Here is a 23,799-nt window from a genome sequence, read left to right on the forward strand (position 1 = left end):
TGCTCGTGGGTGTGCTCGTGGGTGAGCTCGTGGGTGTGCTCGTGGGTGAGCTCGTGGGTGAGCTCGTGGGTGTGCTCGTGGGTGAGCTCGTGGGTGTGCTCGTGGGTGTGCTCGTGGGTGAGCTCGTGGGTGAGCTCGTGGGTGTGCTCGTGGGTGAGCTCGTGGGTGAGCTCGTGGGTGTGCTCGTGCGTGAGCTCGTGGGTGTGCTCGTGGGTGAGCTCGTGGGTGAGCTCGTGGGTGTGCTCGTGGGTGAGCTCGTGGGTGTGCTCGTGGGTGAGCTCGTGGGTGAGCTCGTGGGTGTGCTCGTGGGTGAGCTCGTGGGTGTGCTCGTGGGTATGCTCGTGGGTGAGCGGGGCAGGGCGGCGCCGGCAGCAGAGTGGAGGCGCCAGGCTGAGGGCTGCCGCTCTGCCCTGTTGGATCGGTTCCTTCCCTAGAGCGTGGCGATATTTTAGAAATGAACGAAAGCGGAAGGTAAGAAGTGATTAGGGTTTTCCCTCCTTCTGTAGTCAGAAGTGTGGTACTGTACGCCCACCTGCCCCTGCAGGCTGAGTCCTGTCCGTGTCCCCGGCATCCTGTGTATACGGAGCGCGGACGTCTCTGGGTGCGACCTCACGGGCTGGGCGTGCTTTCCGGCGTGCGAGGGTCCGTGTGCTGGGTGTCGTGGACATGATGCCTCTCACCGGCTCCTGCACGGGCCCGCCGGCTTTCACAGTTCATTCTGGTGAAGCCTCGGTCCCCCCTGAACCGTGAGGACGTCAGGTTACCCACAGGACAGAGCCCAAGGTCCGGTCCAGTCTTCCCCATCCTCAGTCCACCCTCCGTCCTGCGAGTCTTGCACCACCTCCCAGACCCCTGGTGCTCCGGCCCCTTCACATTGTCCGTCCGTTTCTAACAGATCCTATGCAAAAGTTGTAATTCATCAGAATCTTTTCTGTTTTGCGTCTACTTACAAAGCCCGTCCCGCCATAACCACACTGCTGTTGCCCAGTTTGTGCCCTCATGAACCCCCTTCCCTGCTGACAGGTCATGCTGTAGAACCCGCTCAGGTGCCCCTTTCTTTCCTTCGCCTCCGGTCCCTCCTCTGGGTGTATTATTTGTCATTTCCTTGTGTTCCTGATGACTGTGGGCCCTGGGAGAGCAGGGACCGTGTCATTGTGTGCCGGACACAATGTATCAGCTCTCCTAATAAACGTCTGCTGGTCGCACCAGCCACTTTTGTCCAAGCAGTTATTTTGACATATGGTCTTTATTTTATTACAGAAAGAGATTTCTATAGTTCTCGAAGACTGAAGACCATGTAGGAGTTATTTTTGCACAACGTACTTAAATAGTCAGTGTTAAGGACGTGAACTTCAATGTGATGATGATGATTAACACCCTTTCATTGAATTTAAACCCAGCCTCAAGGGTGTTACACATTTGGAGTTTGGAGCACATTTTTAAATAACCTCAGACTCTGACCTAAATGATAAGGACAGGAAGTGTGGTCTGAGAAGGCACCGCCCCGGTCTGTCTGCCTCCCCCACGAAGCTCTTTTCTGGGTGTCTCAAGTCTCATGGTCTCAGAATTCCACGTGTCTCTCAAATTCTGTTTCATAGACCTAATTTCTCTCTGTGCTACCCTGATGTCATCATACCATGTAAACATAAGGCAATTTTCATACATTACTGTCAGAAAACCTTTGTAAAACACGCATTTGATCCTCGCACTTATCTGCGTCAAACCCTCCGTGTCCCTACGTTGCCCTCAGGATGACTTTCCCGTTGCTGACGTGGAAACGGTATGACATCTTTCTTTCCTTCCTTCCTTCATTCATTTACTTATTGATCTTTGATTGATCCCCATTTATTTTTCATTTATTTGTTTCCCTTTGATTGGCCCCTGCTTATTTGTCTGTCCATCTGTCTGTCCGTCCATCCATCCAGCCCTCCAACCCTCCATCCATCCTTTATCCCTGTTTATCTTTCGGCTCCATTTCTTGCCACTCCCCTTTGCCACCCGTGTTTCCTGTCACCTCCGAGGCTTGCCAGGGGCTCCTTCGTCCGTGTGGAATCCCTGACCCTCAGACTCATCCTCGTGGGTGATGCGTGCACAGGTCCTTTTGACCTTCAGCTTAACCTTCATCTCTGCCACCAGCGTGTGAGCCCCGGGAAGGCAGAGGCTCGTCCCTTCTGGTCCGGTGCGGAGGTCGCGGGCACTCCGTCCATACTTCTGCATCATAAGTTAAAGACTCGGCTGCCCAGCAGGTGTCCCCAGCCCCTCACACAGGGCCTGGCACGGAGCCCGGCGCCTGGTACTTATGAATGACTTAACATCAGTGGCAATTACTCAAACCATTATAATTGCTCCTACTTTTTCTTCTCTTTGAATATGGGACTTTTTGGGGGGAAGGTTTTCACATAAACTTTCTTACGTGAACCTCTTACGTGGCAGAAAAAGTGTTTCTGTGAAGCTGCGTCTCCCGGCTCCTATTTTATTTTGAACCGTTATTTGAATAATACCCAGCAATGCCGTAAAATCACCGTGCTGCACTGTTTCAAGTAAATAAACTAAAAGAGAAACGGCTCCCAGGCTGCCAATTTTTAAATGGCGGCCTATAAACTCCTTGATTCTTTGTGCCATCCACACAGGAATATTATTATAGCAATGTTCTTTTTAATTATAGAAAGAATCAGTTACTTATTGCTCTGTGTGCAAAATACCTTCACATATTCACAAAAGCACCTATTCAGCGAAATGATCGAGCTGAAACGGACTTAGGAAGACCAGGCAAGGAGGGTCCACCCCATCTGGGGAGGAAGGGACACTGGAGAACCTGGCGTTCAGGTCTCAGGGCCTTGAGATGTTGGAACTGCGTTTGGCATGAAACCTGTCCCACGGGAACTGACGGCAGACACCTGTGAGCCGAATGAAATGGGAGCACCTCTGTGAAGGCAGTGGTGGCCTCATCTGACGAAACGGCCTACAGTTCACAAATAAGGAAAATGTTTGCTTTCTACAGGAATAGATAAATGACTGTGATAACTTTTAAGATCTCTAACTACAGGTGCCATTAAAGCCCTTGCATTTTTTCAAGTATAAGGGCTCAGCTCCAAAGAGGTAAAATAAATTGCCGAGTTCATTGAGCTAGCTAATTGCAGAGCCATGATTAAAATCTAGGTTTTCTGCCCTGGCTGGTTTGGCTCAGAGGTTAGAGCGTCGGCCCGTGGGCCAGAGAGGCCCAGGTTCAGTTCCCGCTAAGGGCACGTACCTCAGTTGCAGTTTGTCCCCAGCCTCAGTTGGGGTTGTGTGGGTGGCAGCCACTCGATGTGTCTCTCTCGCATGGATGTTTCTCTCTCTCTCTCTTCCTCCCTCTCTCCCTCCTGCTCTATCTGAAGATAAATACAAAAATGTCCTCAGGTGAGGATAAAATAATAATAATAATAATAAATAAAATTTAGGTTTTCTAATTTTTTTTAGTACAATGTTCTTTTTAATTTTTTTCTTTATTGATTTTAAAGAGAGAAGAAGGGAGAGGGAGAGAGAGATAGAAACATAACATGGATGAGAGAGAACATTGGCTGCCCCCTGCACGCCTCCCGCTGGGGATCAGGCCCACACCCGGGCATGTGCCCTGACCAGGAATCGAACCAGCAACTTCTTGGTGCATGGGTCGACACTCAACCACTGAGACACACTGGCCAAGATATTATTTTATTATTATTATACATTTTTCATAAATGAATGTGTTGGGTTCTATAAAATTAGATGAAACTTGAATGGATGAGACAAAGAAAAGTTCTTAGGGGAAACAGTTATGTTAATACAGGGTGGGACAAAGTAGGTTTACAGTTGTGGGTACATGAAACAGTTTACTCTTATATTATTTATTAATTGTATCATTTTCTGTATGAACAGCTGTAAACCTACTTTTGCCCCACCCTGTCCATAAGCGATGGCACTTTGAATATGTGACAGGTGGTCCTGCCTTTTATTTTGTGAGATCAGTGGGAACAGGAAACCCGTTGTACCTGCAATAATTTTCCCTTTGTCCCTAGAATTACAAAAGAACCACCAAAGTTGCCCTTCCAGCCATTTTTTCTCGGTGCAACTTACATCACACCGCTACCACACACTCACACACACAGACACACACAGACACACAGTTACAACTCAGACATACAGTCACACAGACGCACACAGTTACAACTCAGACATACAGACACACAGTTACAACTCAGACATACAGTCCCACACACACACAGACACACACAGACAGACACACAGTTACAACGCAGACATACAGTCGCACACACACACAGACACACAGTTACAACTCAGACATACAGTCACACAGACACGCACAGACAGACACACAGTTACAACTCAGACATACAGTCACAGACACACAGTTACAACTCAGACATATAGTCACACACACACAGACACACACAGACAGACACACAGTTACAACTCAGACATACAGTCACACACACACAGACAGACACACAGTTACAACTCAGACATACAGTCACACACACACCATGGCTACGGCACTCCCTCCAATCTCCAATTGGAGGAAAAAAGGTGAAACTTCAGTGTTGTAGAATTTATTTAATTAATTTTAGACTGAAACAGAGGACTCCTTCTTCCAGGGCGTCCTTAGTGTTTGTCTGAGCAAACAGGCCGTGACAGGAAGCGGGGGCGGGTGTGGGGGAAGAGGGAGCAGGCACCCACTCTTGCCGGGTTGTGTGTGGTCATGCCTGGGAAGTCCAGAAGAGAATAAGTTACAGAAATGCATGAAAAAGCACTTCTTAGCATTGCTACCCTAAGGGAGGGCTAGAATGTGAGGTGTTTTCCAAAATTATCCGACCTGCGGCAGGACGCGTGTGGGAAGCTGTCTCTGGTGGGTCTGCAGACATGGCAGGACCCGTCTGTCCTTTGGAGACGGATGACCTGGTGGGCACATGTCTACATGGCGCATACGTATCAACATCTGTGTTGATGCCAAAAGTATTTACCGGCTTGATCAAAGCTGTCAGAGTATGCTACACACACACACACACACACACACACACAGCATGTTTCTTTGTCTGTCTGTCATCTGATGATCTGAGTGACAACCATAATCTTATATTCAAGCAGTTTACATGTTGAACATAATGTGTTGCTGGATTTGACAAATAAAATTTGTGTGTTTGGGGTTATGTTTTAAAAAATATTTGAGGCAACACCTAAAATACCTTCAATCAAGGTATTAGATATATTTCCCTAGCAGCCCTTACGGTTACAAAAACGAATTCTTCACGGTTTCTGGTCTGTACATCCCCACGGAAGCTGGACTACGCCCCCCTCCTGCGAGTCGGGCAGCCCCCTTGCATGCCCCCGGGGTGACCGAGTGCCGGGTGCCGCGGCCCCTGGGCCCGTCTCGGAAGGCTTGAAGAGAGGTCTCCGTGTCGGGCAGTAGCTCCTGGTCAAGAGTGCTCCCAGGTGGCCTGTGTAAAGAGGACATCTCCGTCAAGGCCACTGTCCTCTGGCATGACGTCCCTGTGCAGATGCCTTATAAGAAGGGGATGGTTTCACACTCTCAACTTCTGAGCACCGGCCTGGAGCCCAGCTCTGCGCCATGCGCGTGTGCGTGGGTTCTGCGCAGTTCACGCGGAATCCGTCCATCTGCGTGCCGGCCGTGGGTGCCGCAGCCGACACCCCCTGAGAAATGTGGGCTGGAGCCAGAGGTGCTTCCGATGCATGTGACGTTCTGCATGGTCACACACACACACACACACATACACACACACACACGCACACACACACCCCGGGAAAGCGGAACTGAGCCGCTGTTCCGAGCTCTCGGGAGTGGAACTTGCTGGGGTTTGGGACACGGCAGCGGAGGACAGAGACTGTCCTTGCCCACTCGGCTTCTGTTCCCACTTTTCCGTTTTCCTTCTAAGACCTAGACTTTCAGATGGTGTGAAGACAAGTGAAGAGTCAACTCCACTGCGCACGAGAAAGAGAAAGAACAGGGCACGTGGGGCGGGGGGCCAACCGATTGGGTGCGGAGGATGGGAAGGGCAGTGGGGCTCTGGGGTCACGCACCCAAGTGTGCCTCCCTCCTGCCGTCATTGCTTCAGAAATGGTGACCGCGGCGTGTGTGCTGCAGTAACCGCTGACGCAGTGACGTGGTTTGTCTCCTCCCGCCCCCAGGACTTCCTGCTGCAGATACTCACCGTGTTCCGCATCCTGATACGCCCCGAGACGTTCCCCAAGGACTGGACCGTCATGCGCCTGGTGGCCAACAAGTAAGATGATTCCACTGATGATACTAAAAGCTCGTCACCTGGGGGTGGAGCCGAGTACAGGACGCTGTTTGAGTTCGAGCTCGAAACCCCCAAGGCCTGGCCCCTCCTCTCTGCCTCTGAATGACCTTCTCTTGCTCTGTAAAAAGTTCATGGCTATTTGTTTGAAATAGGTGATACATGAATCGGTGCAAAAATCAAACAGGAGAACGGAGGGTGCGCTGAGAAGGCCCCGCTCCTTGTCTCTCCCCTGCCTGTAGGAACTGCTTGTTCGTTTCTGACTTGCACGTACATGGTCCCTGCATCAGGGAGTCTGTCGGAGAGCCTTGCAGGGAGCAAAGTATACACACTCTTCTGCACACGGCTCTTGGCTTCAAGAGTTTGACACTCTCTCCACAGTAATTCATACAAATCCCCTCATTCTTTTCTGTTTTTTTTTTTCCCCTTTTGTTTTACAGCTATGTAATATTCCATTGAATGGATGTACCGTAGTTTATTTAACCAGCTCTGTTGCTGGACACTTGGGTCATTTCTGATGTTTCTTAATTCATTTGAACTGATCAGACGACACTAAGCATCTGCCACGTGCTGAGCCCTGGGGATGATGTGGGGCCCTGGAGGTGCACACGTGAATGTTGAGGGGCCTTTCGGACACCTCATTGGTGGGGCCCGTGGAGAGTCAAAAATAGTGCTCTGAGGGACGTTTGGAACTGGAGAGACATATTGGGGAACTGAATGTAAAGTTGTATCTCCGCAGGGAGTTGATAAAACGAGCTTGTGTGAAGCATATCCCGCAAAAAACATGCAAGGATCTGAGGTCCGCACTTGAGGGAGCAGGAGCCAGGGAAGGAGACGGGGTCAGGGGGCAGGGCCGCACGTCCGGAGAAGGTCAGGGTTTACCTGCTCGCTTGTTTCCTGCCTCGGTCATCTCAGGATGCAGAATGAGGACGAGTTCTGTGGGAAGCTGGCCTGATGCTCAGGTCCGTGCTCGGAGTCCACCCTATTTCATAAGCATTCTTTCCTTCAAGCCCACAGATGCTTGTTTCTCCTTCCTCTCCTCCGCCCCAGCACCCTCGTGCTCAGGATGCTGGTGGGATGCTGCGGGTCCCACAGGCCAGAGACACCCGTGTCTCCCAGGTGCCCGGGCAGCGTGGCGGGAAGAGCCTGGGAACATGGGATCGATCGTGATTAGCTAGGCCAAGCAGGACGCGTGCCGCCCGACGCAGGTGCGGACAAGAGGTGTGGACACGGCGGCCCAGCACCGTGACGTGACGGACAGTGTGGGAAGCAGGTTGCATGCCCCATGCGTGCAGAGCAGCTTCTCCATTCGGAGGATGCACGACACCCCCAAAGTGGTTCTCTTCAGAATTCAGCACGTCCAGTGTGAGATCTGTGAGGAGAATCAAATGTGTCTTCGTCTGGATGTTTGACGCTGCAGATTTACATGGGAGTTGTCAGTCCCGTATCTGGGCTTATTACCAAACATCGCCTGGGGACCCAGGGTTGGGGGGCTGTGAGGGGATCCAGGGAGCCAGAGGGGGTGTCCAGGGGGCCGACACCATCATCCACAGCAGCGGCTTTTGGTCATTCTGCCTGCCCTGTGCACAGAGGGACGCTTTGACTTGAGTTAGAATTTTTGGTGGCAGGAATTCAAACTGGAAGTAAATTTGACATTTTGTTTTTTACATACCCAGGCTCTGCTTCAGCTTCCTGAAACCATGGCAACCATGTGGCTTTTTTGATAATAAATGCCATCTCTCTCTGTCCTCCCCCCCACTCCCCCCCAAAAAGATCTCTGTTCTGTTTATGAAACGTCACAGTCCCACGAGTGGGGAACACACCTAACAGTCTAGATCCTGCTTTTGCGTAAACATGTCACGTTCAACATTTTCATCTGCAGCGTCGCCAGAAAGGACCAGGATGTCGTTAGAGACGGGCCGTATGTAATGCATCTAATCAGGCTGCTCCCGTGGCAAAGCCGAGAACAAGGCCATTAGGCGCTGCCAACGGCAGTGATCTTGTTCCGTCGCCTCCCACGTCTGTGCCCACAGGAATGGGCACCGTGTTCCCACCACGTGGCTGTGGCCAGGCCCCGTCACTCGCAGGCAGGACTCCAGGGCCTGGGGCGGCACCTGCCAGGTGGGAGCAGACCCGCTGCTCTGTGCTGGTCCACACCCCCTTCCTCCCCTCCCGCCCCACCCTGGCCAGTCTCACCCAAACCGTGAGCGCACACGAGACTCTTGCTTCATAAATGAGAGGCGGCCCAGAAATAACCCTTCAAATACTTGAACTTTATCTGTAAAAAATATCCACTTCTATGAGATCGGCAGGAGAATACATTTCCCAAACGCGTTGAAGATCTACTACAGATGTTGAAGAGCAGGGAAGGAGGAGGCTCCCGCCCCGCTCCAGTGCAGACACCTTGTAGGGCCGAGTCTCGTCCCTGGAGTGGACATAGCCTCCTCCGACAGAACGTGACCAGCGCCCCTCGCAGAAGCGTTCGAACGCCAGCTCCCACTTTCCGGCCGGTCCGTGTGCTCAGCGCATGTCGGTGGAGAGTCCCTCGCTGAGAAGCCACCTTTGCACTCCCTTGGATAGCTCATCCCTCAGCATATATATTATTTTATGTGATGGCTCTTTCTCTCTGTGTTTTCAAGTAAGTTCAGTGCCCCTGACGTTCATCCGGAAGCTGTGTTGTCCCCGGTCCTGTGCTTCCCTGGTGAGGTCCCGCCGGAAGCTGCCCGGACCCCTGGGCGTAGGGGGTCTTCTGTGCGGTGCCACCTGAGCGGCTGCGCGTGGGGCGGTCACGAGGCGGGAAGCGCGGCCCCTCCCTTCTGCGTGCTCACAGAGCTGCGTCGGGGGGCCCCGGTTAGTTCCCGGGAGATGCTTCAGATGAGGACGAGCGCCCAATCCGAGAAAACAGGCACATAAGGGAGACGGAATCTAAGTACCGAAAATACAGGCCACTTTGAGACGGGCTTCCTGCCACCGCCTTCCCATACACGTTGCAAAGTGCAGGACAGAAATAGTCTCGGCTTCGTGCCCGTTTCCAAGGAGCTCACCTTCCGCAGGCGTACTTCCCGGGCAGGGCGATGCCCACTGGTCCTGTGCGAGAGCGCGGGCCCTCTCCGGGGTCTCCCGGACGCCCGCCGGCCCTGTGCGAGAGCGCGGGCCCTCGCCGGGGTCTCCCGGACCCCCGCCGGCCCTGCGCCAGAGCGCGGGCCCTCTCCGGGGTCTCCCGGACCCCCGCCGGCCCTGCGCCAGAGCGCGGGCCCTCCCAGGGGTCTCCCGGACCCCCGCCGGCCCTGCGCCAGAGCGCGGGCCCTCCCAGGGGTCTCCCGGACCCCCGCCGGCCCTGCGCGAGAGCGCGGGCCCTCCCAGGGGTCTCCCGGACCCCCGCCGGCCCTGCGCGAGAGCGCGGGCCCTCCCCGGGGTCTCCCGGACCCCCGCCGGCCCTGTGCCAGAGCGCGGGCCCTCCCCGGGGTCTCCCGGACCCCGCCGGCCCTGTGCCAGCGCGCGGGCCCTCCCCGGGGTCTCCTGGACCCCCTCCGGCCCTGTGCCAGAGCGCGGGCCCTCCCCGAGGTCTCCCGGACCCCCGCTGGCTTCACACATTCCGTACATTTCCTCTTGTTCTCTTCACTAAGCTCTGGACTGTTTAGTTGACTGTTTCCTTTAACCAATTTGGCTTTCAAATGGCATCTGGATAGCAAATAGGAATTATGGAATCAGAGTTTCTGAGGCAGACCAGCCGTGCCCTCATTGACCCGTTCATTCGGGAAATGTTGCCCAATGCCTGATGTACGAAATAAATGCATGAGGAGAAAGAGCACCTTTCTGTGAGATGTTTACGCATCCTGCTCTGCGCTGGACTACGATAGGTAGGCTCTTTCCTGAAGGAGTGAAGCCTGAGCCCACAGTGATAGCAGGTTTTGACATAAACAGTCAAGAAGAAGGTTCTTGACAGCCGGAATAGCATATGCAAAGGCCCTGTGGTCAGAGTGAGTATGGCACCTTCAAGGAACTGAAAGACTGCTTAGTGTGGCTAAAATATAAAGAGGGAAGAAACCAGCCAAGAAAGACGAGGCTGAAAAAAGGAGACAGGGCCCGGACATTGGGGGTGAGGGGGGGCAGAGAGACGAGAGAAACCAGGAGGGACCAGTGAGGAGCTTCACACAGCAATCAGGTAAGAGAGGGTGATGGCCTGAGCAGGTGGATGTCGGTGAAGGTAGCGAGAAAATTGATTTTGAAGACAGGGATGACAAGACTCGCAGATGACTGGGTGGGAGAGAAAAAAGGAAGCTGGCCCTTAGAATTTTGGCCTGAACTGCAGGGCAGATGGTGATGTCATTCGTTTAGGCGGGAAATGCTGGGAGAGGGGCGGCTTTGGGGGAGGGGAGGTGAAGACTCCTGCGTTGAACCCCAGTGTGAGAGGATGTGAGATACCCACGTGGAGATGTGGACGGGGAAGCCAGGTTGCATGGAGCCCAGGGAGGAGCTCAGGGCTGGAGATGGGCGTCGCAGGGTCAGAAGTGTGTGGGCTGTCTGAGCGCACCCAGGAAGGAAGGACAGACCGAAAGGACAGACGTACCTGACCTGGGCCTTGGAGCAGGCCAGCGCCGCAGAGGTCGGGATGCTGAGCAGCAGCCAGGATGGAAGGGGAGACCAGCGGAGTGTGACAGCCCCTAAGAAAGGCTCCTTGCAGGAAGGAGAGTGGGAGTCCGGGATGATGCAGACTGACAGTTGGTCCTGGGACTTGGCAGCACGGTGGTGCAGACACTGGAGCCCTGACAAGGGCGGAAGGCGGAAGCCTCGCTGGATGCGTCGAACAGATAAGCAAATGGCAAGTGCAGGCGGCTCTTTAGAGGGCGTTGTGTTGGAGAGAGCAGAGACAAGGAGCTTGAGTGACCTATGGAGGAGGTTTTAGGAGGTGAGCTTTCTGTAGGGCAGGGACAGTGTAGCTTACAGAGACTTCCTAAATCCCAGAATACGGGGGCGCCTGGGAAACTTGGGGCGGTAGTGTTGATTTCCGGGGCAGCTGTTCCTGTTATGTAAACCTTTGACCATGCTCTGCCCACAGAGCATGTTGTCCACCGTGATCCCTGCATTCCTTTGGAGATCCCGGTCATTCAGGGGCGCGGACGTCCAGCCCGCCGGCCGTAGGAGGCCCTCGAAGTGAACACCAGCTGACATCCCAGGCCTCACTAAATCAGCCTGACCACTACGGCAGGCTAAGGGTTCAGTCGATCATTCTGTACGGCCTGCGCATGATGCTGTAAATATCCAAATGGCCCTTGGCAGAAAAAAGTCCCCCACCCCTGATGGGAACAGATTGCAGTCCTCTCTGGCTGTCGAAGCGAAGTGCTGAGATCTGAAATGTCCCTGGATTCAGAAACTGAGCCATGAGTCAAAGAAACACAAAGGAGCCATGTGGTTTTGGGGAAGTTGGAACAAGTAAAGAAAGATTCCTAAACGCCACAGGTATATACCACAATGAAGGAGCAATCATGTAAAAATGCCTTTAACTGGCTTGGGGACCTGTGGGCCAGGAAACTGACTGCCCAGTTCCCATGAAACACTGGGGGCTGCCTCGGTGGCTGAAGTCACACACGTAACGGGGAGGCACGTGAAGTGGAGTCATTGCCGTGTGCAAGTCTCCTTCTTAGAGGTCTTGCCCCTCATCCTGGCAAACATGTTCCATCCACACCCCTGCCACCTTCGACACGTGTCTTTTACTGAACAGGAAAAAGTGAAGAGCAATGTGTGCGTTTTGTTTTTTACGTGATGGGTCCACGCGGAAATCAGTTCATGGCCACGGGCTGTGATTGCTCAGTGTTTCTGTGTGTTTCTCGGCACTTCCGCAGATCCTTGTGAAGTTATAAAAAGTGGCCTATAATTTCCTCAATGTAATAGAAGCTGCACGAATACGAAATTGGACAGTGAGGGGTGCTGGCAGCATCGATTCTGTGGACATGTCCCTCGTCATCTCTCAGGTTCATCATGGATCCTGTAGCCTTTGCAGGGCTCAGTATTTCTCAGAGCCCGCGCCGCTCCTGGGCCCCGTGCCTCATGAATGAGCCTCCGCGGCAAGAGCATGAGGAGTTCGGTCCGCAGCAAGGACACGTGCCCTGTTGAAGAGCCGTAAAAGTAGCCATTGGATGAAAATTCTAGAAGCCGGGAGAAGGGGAGGCAGAGCTTGTGGGAGGAGTTTTCTGACTCAGGCCTCTCTCGAGCCAAAGGGTGGGCGGTGGGTCAACAGCATGAGTGTCCCCCGGAGCTGGTTAGAAATGAGGATGGCAGGCCCACCCCTACTCTGCTCTCACCTAGATCACCGGGTGCCCGTCCGAGGCTGAGCAGCTGTGTCTGGCTTGGGAGGCGGGACTTTTGCTCCGAGGTTCAGGGCCCAGCATGTAGTAGCCAGCGGGTCATCCTTCCCCAGAGCGGCCTCTCGCCGGAGAATGGAGCTGGTTGGCTCCTTTCCAGAGCGTTAGGCTGTGTCATGTTTCACTGCCACCAGGGACTGTCTCTGAACAGCCACCCACGCTGGAGCTGTGGGCCAGAGCTGGATCTCCACGGAAAACTCAGGTGGAGTGGGACCGTGTGTATGTCTCTGTTGCATGTTCAAGCAGAAAGTTCGTCCTTATAATCACGTATTAAGGACGCAAAATGTCTCCGTTAAACTTAGAGGGCCAGTGATCTCCCACCGGGTGCTCAGAAAGGACCTGCTCCCTTGCCCGACGGCTTCTGTGTTCTGACCATTAAGCGTCAGTTTCATGTAGTAAGGTTCTCGAGGACGCTCCTTCGGGGCCTCCAGATTTGTTCATTGTCAGCGTTGACTTGGGCAGTACCGATAGGGGATTGCCACTGCGCACAGTTATTTGCAGGTGACTTACCTCTTCGCTGTGAGATTCACGTCTACGTTTTGGGGGCTTGGAGACACCATAGGACTTGCCCGTCTCGTGGGCTTTACTGGTACTGAACATCCGTAGGCAGTTTCCTTGAAAGAGGAACTGGCGTGTCAAGTGTACACGCGTGTACCACGCGCCTGCTCCCGGTAGAACAGCTGCCCCCGGAACGGGCATTTTCTTCTCCGTCCCTTTCTCTGCCCCGAACGTCACCATCTGCCTCCTCGGGTCTCCCTCCCCACCAGAAGGCTGTCAGGGTGAGTTTCATAGCAGATAACAAAAGTGAACTTTTATGTCCTTCACAGACTAGAAATATTTCTCTAATTAGTAAACACCCTTCTAATCTGCATGTTAGCAGTAGGGTAAGCAGGGCGGGGCATTGGTGGAGGTCTTGTTCCAGTCTGGTTTACTGAGGGTCACACTGCTGCCCCTTCGAGTCCAAACCCACGACCACAGTGGGACCGAGCGGGACCCGGGCGCCGTGGTCCAGCACCTCTCAGAAGGCCTGTCACCCGGCCCCCACGTTTATCTCCAGGCCTTTGAAGAACGGCCCACCCTGTTTCCATAGAATGCTCTACCCGATGTGACACGAACCAACCGGAAATGCACTCGGTTTTAAATATACACACTCAGAGCTACCAGCAGCAGCAGATTTCGGACAAATTACGTAACTCTAGAATTAATCGAGCATGCCCGGCGATGCTTTTTTAAATCTCCCTAGAAGATGCATATGGCTGCATGCGTCCCCTCTGCTAGGCTCCCCCTCATCTCTCCAGCCCGGGTGCCCCACGCTGTGGGTCGCTGGGACACTGTCGGCGTCACAGGGCTTGGGGCTGGGGGAGACAGTTGCACAGCCTGGCATCACTTCGGTCGGGAGGTCTTGCCACCACTGAGAAGGAGTCTGCCTTCCCTAGCTCTCCCCCTGACACCCTCGGCAGGGGAGAGCAGAGAGCAGAGTATGTGTTTTTAAAAAGTACGGTTTCTGCCCGGCTGGTGTGGTCAGTGGATGGAGCGTCGTCCCATGGGCTGAGAGGTCCCGCCCGGTTCGATTCCCGGTCAGGACACATGCCCGGGTGGCAGGCTTGATCCCCGAGGTGGGCGGGCATGCAGGAGGCAGCCAATGGATGTTTCTATCTCTTTCTCCCTTCCTCTCTCTCTAAAAATAAAAAATTAAAAATTAAAAAAAATCAATGAAAACCTATTTGAAAATAAATAGTATGGTTTCTTCCCTGTTGATCAAACTTGGGAAATTATATCCATATTAAATGATTTGCTTTGTTCAGAAAGTAATAAAAACATTATAAAACATCACGAGGTGAATATATTTCCATCTGAGTCATGAAGTCAGCTCTCTCTGTATCCTTACAAAGAACCTGACCTCAGGGATAGATTTCTTTCTTTTTCTTTTTCTCGTTTCCTTTCTTTTTGGCCAGGCATCTCTCTCTTTTAAAATTTCAAATGTGAAGAATTACCTAATCTTGTTTCGCAGGCTTACTGAAGAAGGTTTTCTTTGATCTTAGTTGCTTTTTCTTCTTATCTAATAAATGCTTTTCATTGGTGTGACGTTTCTAACTTACTGTGTATTCTTTTTGATCGCTAGCGTCATTATCACCACGGTTCTCTACCTGTCAGACGCTCTTCGTAAGAACTTCTTAAATGAAAATTTTGATTATAAGGTGAGTATCACACAACTATTCGACGTGGGCTAAAAGAGTTCACACAGCACTCAGGAAATTGTCTCATGTATGTTTTTTTCTCTTAATAAGAAGATAAATTTATTGCAGCTACCTAAAATTAATCTTGGGCCATCTAAGTTTTCATTGTGAATACTGTTAGAAGAGTTTTCACTCTATTTGTGAACAAGTTAGGACTATAATCTTGCTTACCCACCCGGTGGAAATTCTAGTGCTATCTCATTACCATAACTTTTAATTCTTGTTCTTCATATGACCCCTGTGCATGACCAAGGGGACTTAGAACATAAGGTTTTTAAGACATATCTTAAGGTAGAGTTTATATGAAGAAAACATTTGCAAAGTAATCCCATTGTTGCCTGTACATTTTCGTCTTCCCATTTTTTAGAATAAATTAATGAAAAGAAAAAACATGAAAGATTAGTAAGATTCTTTAAGGCAGTTGTACATCTGTAGTATAATGTCATGTGCCTGGGTCTCTACGCGCTCTTGAGAGCCTGTTCTTTCAATAGCAGATGGCAAAGAGATGGGCAGGGTTGTATTGGTGTTCCTGTTAATGACGTCTGTGTTTGGGGCATCTTTATTTCTTCTTCTTTTTTTTAAATAACATTTTTTACATTAAACATTATATAAAATGTCTTTGTTGGATAACTAGGAAATGCAGAAAAAACAACAACTCCACACAAATACAATAAGAACAATAGATTTTAATGGTTCATAATCTTTTTTTTTTTTTATCCTCACACGAGGACATTTTCCCATTTTTTTGTTCAGGTAGAGTGGGAGGGAGAGAGAGGAACAGAGAGAGGGAGAGAAACATCGATGTGAAAGGAACACATCGAGTGGCTGCCACCCGCAGGACCAACCAGGGCCGGGGATAAACTGCAACCGAGGTACGCGCCCTTAGCGGGAACCCGGGTCTCTCAGGACCGCAGGTTGACGCTCTAACCGCTGAGCCAAACCGGCCAGGGCTGGTTCATAATCTTTATATCATGCTTTATCATGATTAACATTACTGTTTCATAATCAGAGCGCTACTTTTTAATACTTAAGTTGTTTCTAGTATTTTGTTCTTACAAATTACTCTTTTTATGTACATTCTTACGAAATAAAACTTGACCTATGTCCCTAATTATTTCTTTGAATAAATATATATATAAGTAGAATTGTTGAGTTAAAGGTTGTACCAATCATTTGATTATTTATCTACGCCAACACAGGAAGAGACCCCTTTTCTTTTGACAATTTGATATAAAGTAAAATCTTGTTTGCTCTCATTTGCATTTCTTACTAGTTATCAGTTATAGATTACTTACTAGTATTAATTATTGACTAGAATTCTTATTTTGTGAATTGTCATCCTGGACCTTTGTTCATTATTTTGTTAGGGTTCTATCATAGTTTTTATTTGTGAGAGCTCTTTATATATGAAAGATATTAATCCTTCTTAACATTTCTCCCATTTATTTTTAAAGTTTAGCATGGTATCAGTAGAGGATTCATTTCCTTTTGTCATAACCTACATGTTTTTGGTTAAGTTTATTGCCAGGAATTTTATTCTGATCTCTTTTTTTTTTTTGGTGGTATGTACCCCTAGCGCAAACCGAACCCAGGTCTCTCTGGTCTGCAGGCCGACGCTCAACCGCTGAGTCAAACTGGCCAGGGCTATACTGATCTCTTTCTGATGCTGTATGGGGATAAGAAAACTTTGATTCAAAAGAATTGTCTGGGCAGGGAATTTTTATATACTGTCTGAATTTAAAGTAATTAGCATTTCCAAAGAAGTGTGTGCTTTTTTTTTTTGGTTCTACATTAAAAAGAGTTCCAAAAAATGAATTCACACAGGAATAAAGTAATCTATCTCATACTTCTGCCTCCTTGGAGACTCCCAGGTTATTAGAAAAATAGAATATCTACCATTTAGTATATACCAGAGAGCTGAACCTGGGATACAGCCTGGAAGCAATAGAATAGAATAGTATTTATTTAGTTTACTTCTTTGTAAACTAAATGTAGAAAATGTAAAGCATATGTAACAGTAGAATAGGATAAGAAACCCCCGTGTACCTATATCCAGCCCCGACTGTGACCAATTCAGCACCAATCTGATCTCAACCATGGTCCATCCACTTACCACTTTGGTAGCAAATCCAAGTATCATGTCGCTTCACCTGTCAGTATTTCTGTAACACCACAGCATGTAAATATTTCCTTCTTGTTGTAGATCTGGGATTCCTACTTTTACCTCGCAGTCATTTTTATAAACCAATTGTGTCTGCAACTGGAGATGTTCACACCTTCCAAAAAGAAAAAGGTATTAGAAAAGTAAGTACCAGTGTGCAATCAGGTGGGAACAGGAGGCATGGTGGGCGAGCGTGGTGCCTTTTAAAGGGTGTTTAGTTCAAACGATTCCCAGGTCAGACATCCCCAACTGGGGGTTACAATGGAGAGGTAATGAGCAACAGGCCAAGAAGCAACCTTTCCTGGGAATTTTAATATTTTGAGCTGATTTAAACTTTTTTTTTTGTCCTCAGCTTTCCATGATTTAAAATTACTACCGAAGTGAAAATTATGAGACAAATCTGTTTTTACTAAAGGATTTATATTATTTGAATTAGAGGCATCAAGACATGTACATTAATCATCTTTAATTATACACATATTGCCTTTTAACTCAGACTGATAGATTTTACCCTAAAGAGACACAAACACGTCTTTGTCTTGGAGGCCTTGTATCAGGTTTGATTCTTGTTCTATTGCAGGTATGGTGACATGCGGGTAACCATGGGCTGTGAAATTTTCAGCATGTGGCAAAACCTAGGTAAGTGGCGAAAAGAGAAGCCATCTGCATTTCACAGCTCATCACTGTATTTTTAAGTGTCCGAACAAAGGGCAATTTACAGTGACAGCATTTGAAACCAAGTTTCTACATCAGTGAAAGTATCTATGCAAAATAATGACACTGTGGCATTGGATAGGGTTACAACTAACTCTTTAAATGGGTGTCTGTCTGCAAAGAGCCACCTTGTCTTTGTGAGTGTCATCATTATTGAACGATATATTTTATAATCTAGCATCGCTCCAATAATACACACAATTTTAGCAATGTGCTCGCCTTTCGGAATTGCAAAGTTTCTAGAACTCTGAATTGAGGCTGTGAACCATAACAACTTTAGATTAAACTTCATGAAAATTGAAGCATCACTTGAGCATCACTACTCTTTAAAAAACATAAAACCGTTGACCTATATCATGAAGAGTGTAGCCAAAGGATTAAAAAGCATCTGCCGTTGCTAAGAAACAATTAGATCCAATTGAGCTAACGGACCACAGCAGACAGAGTGCAATACTCCAGGAAACTGAAGGCACAGGTTGGGTTACATAGAAAAGAATCGTATTTGGAAAATAGACTATTTCAACATCTCATTGGCATGGGGTTTTGCTTATTTACTTATTTCATTTGGTATGTTAACTATGCACGTTTGTCGTATTTAGTCACTGCTACAGTGTGGTAAACCCTCTTCATAGTCTATTTATTTATTTTTTTATTCTCACCTGAGGACATTTTTCCATTTTTTGTTCAGATAGAATGGGAGGGAAGGAGGGAGGGGGAGAGAGAGAGAGAGGGAGAGAAACATCGACGTGAAGGGACACATCGAGTGGCTGCCACCCGCACGACCAACCAGGGCCGGGGACAAACTGCAACCGAGGTACGTGCCCTTAGCGGGAACCGAACCCGGGTCTCTCCAGACCGCAGGCCGAGGCTCTAACCGCTGAGCCAAACCGGCCAGGGCTCCTCGTGGTTTATTAAAGCGACGAACCTGTTGGATTGGATTTGTCCTGACCTGGAGGGATCTTGGCTCACAGCTTGGCGATGGCAGGGTGCATTTTCTGGAAGTGAAAATAGGAACACTGTCCTCTGACTTCCTCTCCTGTCACAGCGTGGTGTTTCCCCAGGACGTGTGCAGTTCTCGGCCACGCAGAGCGACTTGAGGAAGCCTGTCATGCAGTGACAGCTTGGCATTCCCTGCCGCCTGGTCCCTGCGGGGGAAGGGCGCGCCCGAGCATGAGCTCCAGCTGTCTGAGGTCCATGGGGTCCTTGGAGCCGGCTCGGAAATAGCAGCCCTTTGTCTCACTGGGCGAGCCCCCCTCTGCGTGTTCATGTCCCACGACCCTTCGTGTCCTCGTTCTTCCAGAGGGGATCGAGGCCGGCGGTGTGTCCGTATTGCGCTCGGCATTGATTTAGGGAGATGCTCTGCGAAGAACACTGGGCGGAAACCCTTGCGTGGCTGTTTCTCTGGGCTCTGGTCCCAGCTCAGATGAGCAGGCCAGGGCGGAGTGGCCGGTACCGGAACGTTAGACACCGCGGTTTCCCCTCTGGGGTGGCCGTGGCATCGCCGTGTGTGGGTATTTGGGGTATTTCCAAGTCAACCTTTTTCGGACCCAGGACACCTGTGTGTTTAGGCCTAGCCCCCCGGCTTGCTCAAGAAGGCTTTACCTTTAGTCTCCCTAAAGTCATTGTATACGTCATCAACTTTTCTCCTCCGTTTTGTCTTTAAAAGATAAATATTTGTAACCCTCTGGGCTTAGGTTAAAGGATTTCTTCCTGTTCCCGGGAATCTTAGAGACTAAACCTCGATGCACATCCTGACCAGCAGCGTGTTGTTATGTCAGCGCCCTGGGGGTAGTGCTCAGAGCCCTGGGGGGTGCTCAGTGCCCTGGGGGGTGCTCAGTGCCCTGGGGGTACTCAGTGCCCTGGGGGGGTGCTCAATGCCCTGGGGGGTGGTGCTCAGTGCCCTGGGGGTACTCACTGCCCTGGGGGGTGCTCAGTTCCCTGGGTGGTGCTCAGTGCCCTGGATGGGGGTGCTCAGAGCCCTGGGGTGGTACTCAGTGCTCTGGGTGGGGGTGCTCAGAGCCCTGGGTGGGGGTGCTCAGAGCCCTGGGTGGGGGTGCTCAGAGCCCTGGGTGGAGGTGCTCAGAGCCCTGGGTGGAGGTATTTAGTGCCCTGGGGTGGTGCTCAGTGCCCTGGGGGGTGCTCAGTGCCCTGGGTGGGGGTGCTCAGAGCCCTGGGTGGAGGTGCTCAGGAGACCAGCCGCAAGCATCTCCCAGAAGCCTGTAAACAGGCAGGTGCTCGGGTCCCCCCAGGGCTGCTGGAACGGAGTCTGAGGGTGGGCACGGCACCCGGAGTTTCCGCACGCTCGCCAGATGCTTCGGAAGCTCCTGGTTCGGACTGAAAAGCGTTGCTGTGGGCGCCTCTGGCCCCTGCCCTTGTTGCCTGCCCGTAGCCCCGCCTGGCACAGCTCTAGCATCTGTGAGATGGGCCCATCGCCCTCATCACCCTCGGCTGCCAGCTCCCTGGGCAGAGTTCCGGCACCGGGCAGGAGGCAGTTTCCACGTCCTCCCGTGGTTTCTGCGTCATTTCCCCGAGTCGTGTCCTGGCTCTTCCGAGTCGCCCGAGCATCGGGTGACTTGTAAAGGCGAAACGAGACCTGGAAAACGTTCAGAAATGTGGAAGCCGCTTTTCCCATATATATTTTTATAAAGTAATAAGAGCCCTGGCCGGTTTGGCTCAGCGGTTAGAGCGTCGGCCTGCGGTCCGGAGAGACCCGGGTTCGGTTCCCGCTAGGGGCATGTACCTCGGTTGCAGTTTGTCCCCGGCCCTGGTTGGTCGTGCGAGTGGCAGCCACTCGATGTGTCCCTTTCACATCGATGTTTCTCTCTCTTCCTCTCTCTCCCTCCCACTCTACCTGAACAAAAAATGGAAAAATGTCCTCAGATGAGGATAAAAAAAATAAAGTGATAAGAAACATTAAGCATTTGGGGTACAATTTCAATGCCCCTTCTAGACCTTAAGTCAGCTTGTTACTTAGGAATATAAAAATACATTAGTCGTGGCGGGGAGGTAGGAGAGGGTTAGGGGGATAGACAGGGACGGAAGGAGACTTGACTTGGGGTGGTGAACACACAACACAACATACAGATAGTGTGTTATAGAATTTTACACCAGAAACATACAATTTTATAACCAATGTCAGCCCAGTGAATTCAATAAAAAGGGAAAAAACAAAATAAAATAAATACATTAGTTAAAATTTGGCTTACCTATAAATATATCATACTGATTTTTATTTTTTATAGATTCGTATTTTTTAACGGAACAGGCTAATTCAGTTGAACATAGTTCATGAAGCACTGGCTACATGCAAGTTATTTGGGGGGACACAGGGAAAGATGATCTGTTCCTGTTAGGAACTTAGTTATTTGCTCAGCTGGTGTGGCCCATGGACTGAGAGGTCCCGGTTCGATTCCCGGTCAGGACACATGCCCAGGTTTCAGGCTTGATCCCCAGTAGGGGGCGTGCAGGAGGCACATTGATGTTTCTCTCTCTCTCTCCCTTCCTCTCTCTTTAAAAAAAAAAATAATAATAAAAACACATATACATATATATTTATAAAAAGAACTTAGTTATTAAATGTTATATTTTAAACTCCCCTCCAGTGTACGTGGGAACAACTTGGTATAGACACACTCACCACGTGTTCGCAAAGCAGAAACACTGTCACGATTCCGCACACCGAGATCCTCAGTGGTTTTGGCAGAAACAGAGCCCAGCTTGAGAACAGGAACCGCTCAGGGCCGCGAAATGCCCTCGTTGCCCCCTGAGCCGGCCCAGTTGGTCCCTCGCCGACACCGGCTTTACTAGACAGTGTCCTGAAGTCATTGATGTTTACCTCCGAAGTGTGGCAAGGACTCGGTTCCGGGGTTCTGAGGACTGGGACACAAAGGCACGCCCAACTTAGCAGTTCTTCTGCTTCCAGACTTAGAGCTGCAGGGTGTTCAGATCCGATGACTGTTTAGATCTCCTGGGAGCGGGGGTCGCGGGGTCATTCTCTCCCCATTTGGTGGCTCCGCTGTGCTGCTCTCTTCCGTGGCCGCCCCCCCACTTCCGTGCCCCCCAGTTTCTCCACATCCCGCCAACACCTGCTAGTTTCTGTGTTGTTTCTTCAGAGTAGCCGTCCTAACGGGCATGAGGGGCTGCTTCCTGGCGTTTCGATCAAATAATTTCTTTTTAAAGAGTGAAGACCTAACAGTAATAGATAAACCGCTTTTCTTTTTTTCCTCACTTGAGGACATTTTTCCATTTTTTGTTCAGATAGAGCGGGAGGGAGAGAGAGGAAGAGAGAGAGAGAAAGAAACATCGATGTGAAGGGACACATCGAGTGGCTGCCACCCGCACGACCAACCAGGGCCGGGGACAAACTGCAACCGAGGTACGCGCCCTTAGCGGGAACCGAACCCGGGTCTCTCTGTACCGCAGGCCGACGCTCCAACCGCTGAGCCAAACCGGCCAGGGCTAAACCGCTTTTCTTAAATGTCCCTCTTTAGTATTTTCATTTTCTTGTTTTAAATTTTAACTTATCAACTGCCTGGTGTGAGTAACTGGTTGAGCGTCAACCCCTGCACCAAGAAGTCACCGGTTCGATTCCCAGTCAGGGCACCTGCCCAGGTTGTGGGCCGATCCCCAGTGCAGAGCATGCAGGAGGCGGCCAGTGGATGTTCTCTCTCATCCATGTTTCTGTCTCTTTCCCTCTCCCTTCCTCTCTCTAAAATCAATAAAGAAAAAATATTTTAAATTTTAATTTATCGTTTTTATTGGAAGTATAACAGATGTCCCCTTTTGTTCCCCCATTGAGACCCCCTCCCCCTCCTGGCCTTCCCACACTGTTGTCTGTGTCCATGGGTTACGCATATGTGCATATAAATTTTTTGGTTACTCTCTTCCCACCCCCACCCCCTTCCCTCACTTTCTAAGTCTAAGAACTAAAACTGTTGTGTTGAGAGAGGGGAGAAGGCATAGGTGTCCCTCCCCCAAATTGTATACGTTCGTACACACACTTTCTAGACTCGTCTGCCAGGAAGGAGGTCCATCCTCACCACTCTGTCCCACATTCGGCTTTCATTGTTCTGCTAGGTTCAGTCTCTTCCTATTTTTAGTTGAACTAACATTCTTACTAAATATAAAGGGGGCGCTTTCTTCCACATTTGCAAACACAGCATCTCGTAACCACTGTGGAAACACCAATGCTTCCCTCGATAGCTGCGCTGTGCGCATAAATCTAAAACTCCAGCCGCCCTACATACTTCCCAGCAGGACCACGCGGCTGGCAGTTAGAGGTGGCGAAGGTGTCGCCCTGGGGAAGGAGATCATTTCAGGGGAGGTGACTGTGCCTTTGCCATGAATGCTTTGCTCAAGACTGTGCTTTGCTGATTGGGCAGGAATGTGGTGTCTGTGGGGGAGAGCTGGACAGGTGTGCCCTGAGTCCGTGTCCCCAAAATGTGTTCTCAGCGGACCCGGCCGTGGTCCTGCATCCCTGGGTGGTGCTGAAAGGCAGGTGGGCTGCCCACTTTGATGGGAAAAGTCCACTGCTACATGTAGCGGATGGACTCTGGGCTGTGACAGAAAGAGGGCAGCTAGCTGTAAATCACGCCCGAAGACAGTCGAGGGACTTTTAGTATAAGCTGGATTTTAGATTAATTTACAGAGTTATCGTTTGCCTCGGTTAAGCGTGAGAATGGCACTGGGATTCTGTGTTCATAAAACGTCCCGCTCATTAAAGATGCTTAGTGCCGTGCACCAGTGCAATGCTGAGGTCGCAGACGCGGCTGACGGTCCCCTGGGGGGGGGGGGGGAATAGCTGGGGTGATGGGGAACGAGACTGGCCCAACACGTTAATAATTATTGAAGCTAGATAATGGGTAGGTGGGGATTTGTTTTACTGGTCTTTGTAACTTTATGTACATGGAGATTTTTCAGAGTGAAAATTTTTAAAAAGAAGACAATCATATCATAAAATGTGTATAGATTGAAAAGATTATTTTTCTTAAAAGATTCAGAAAACAAACAAAAAAATTAAATGGAAGGTATGT

At 50.3% G+C, this 23,799-nt stretch overlaps 1 protein-coding gene across 1 annotated transcript in view; it reads left to right on the forward strand.

Annotated features, from left to right (window-relative positions):
* Positions 1–23,799, forward strand: part of DOCK4 (dedicator of cytokinesis 4) — a 337,471-nt gene that overhangs the window by 262,746 nt on the left and 50,926 nt on the right. The window contains exons 27-30 of the mRNA XM_036247405.1: positions 6,184–6,278; positions 14,778–14,853; positions 17,096–17,196; positions 17,634–17,692. Of these exons, the coding sequence (XP_036103298.1) occupies positions 6,184–6,278; positions 14,778–14,853; positions 17,096–17,196; positions 17,634–17,692 (331 nt within the window). The remainder of the gene's footprint in view (positions 1–6,183; positions 6,279–14,777; positions 14,854–17,095; positions 17,197–17,633; positions 17,693–23,799) is intronic.

The sequence above is a fragment of the Molossus molossus genome, unplaced genomic scaffold, assembly GCF_014108415.1.
Source record: "Molossus molossus isolate mMolMol1 unplaced genomic scaffold, mMolMol1.p scaffold_m16_p_7, whole genome shotgun sequence".
NCBI classification, from domain to species: domain Eukaryota; kingdom Metazoa; phylum Chordata; class Mammalia; order Chiroptera; family Molossidae; genus Molossus; species Molossus molossus.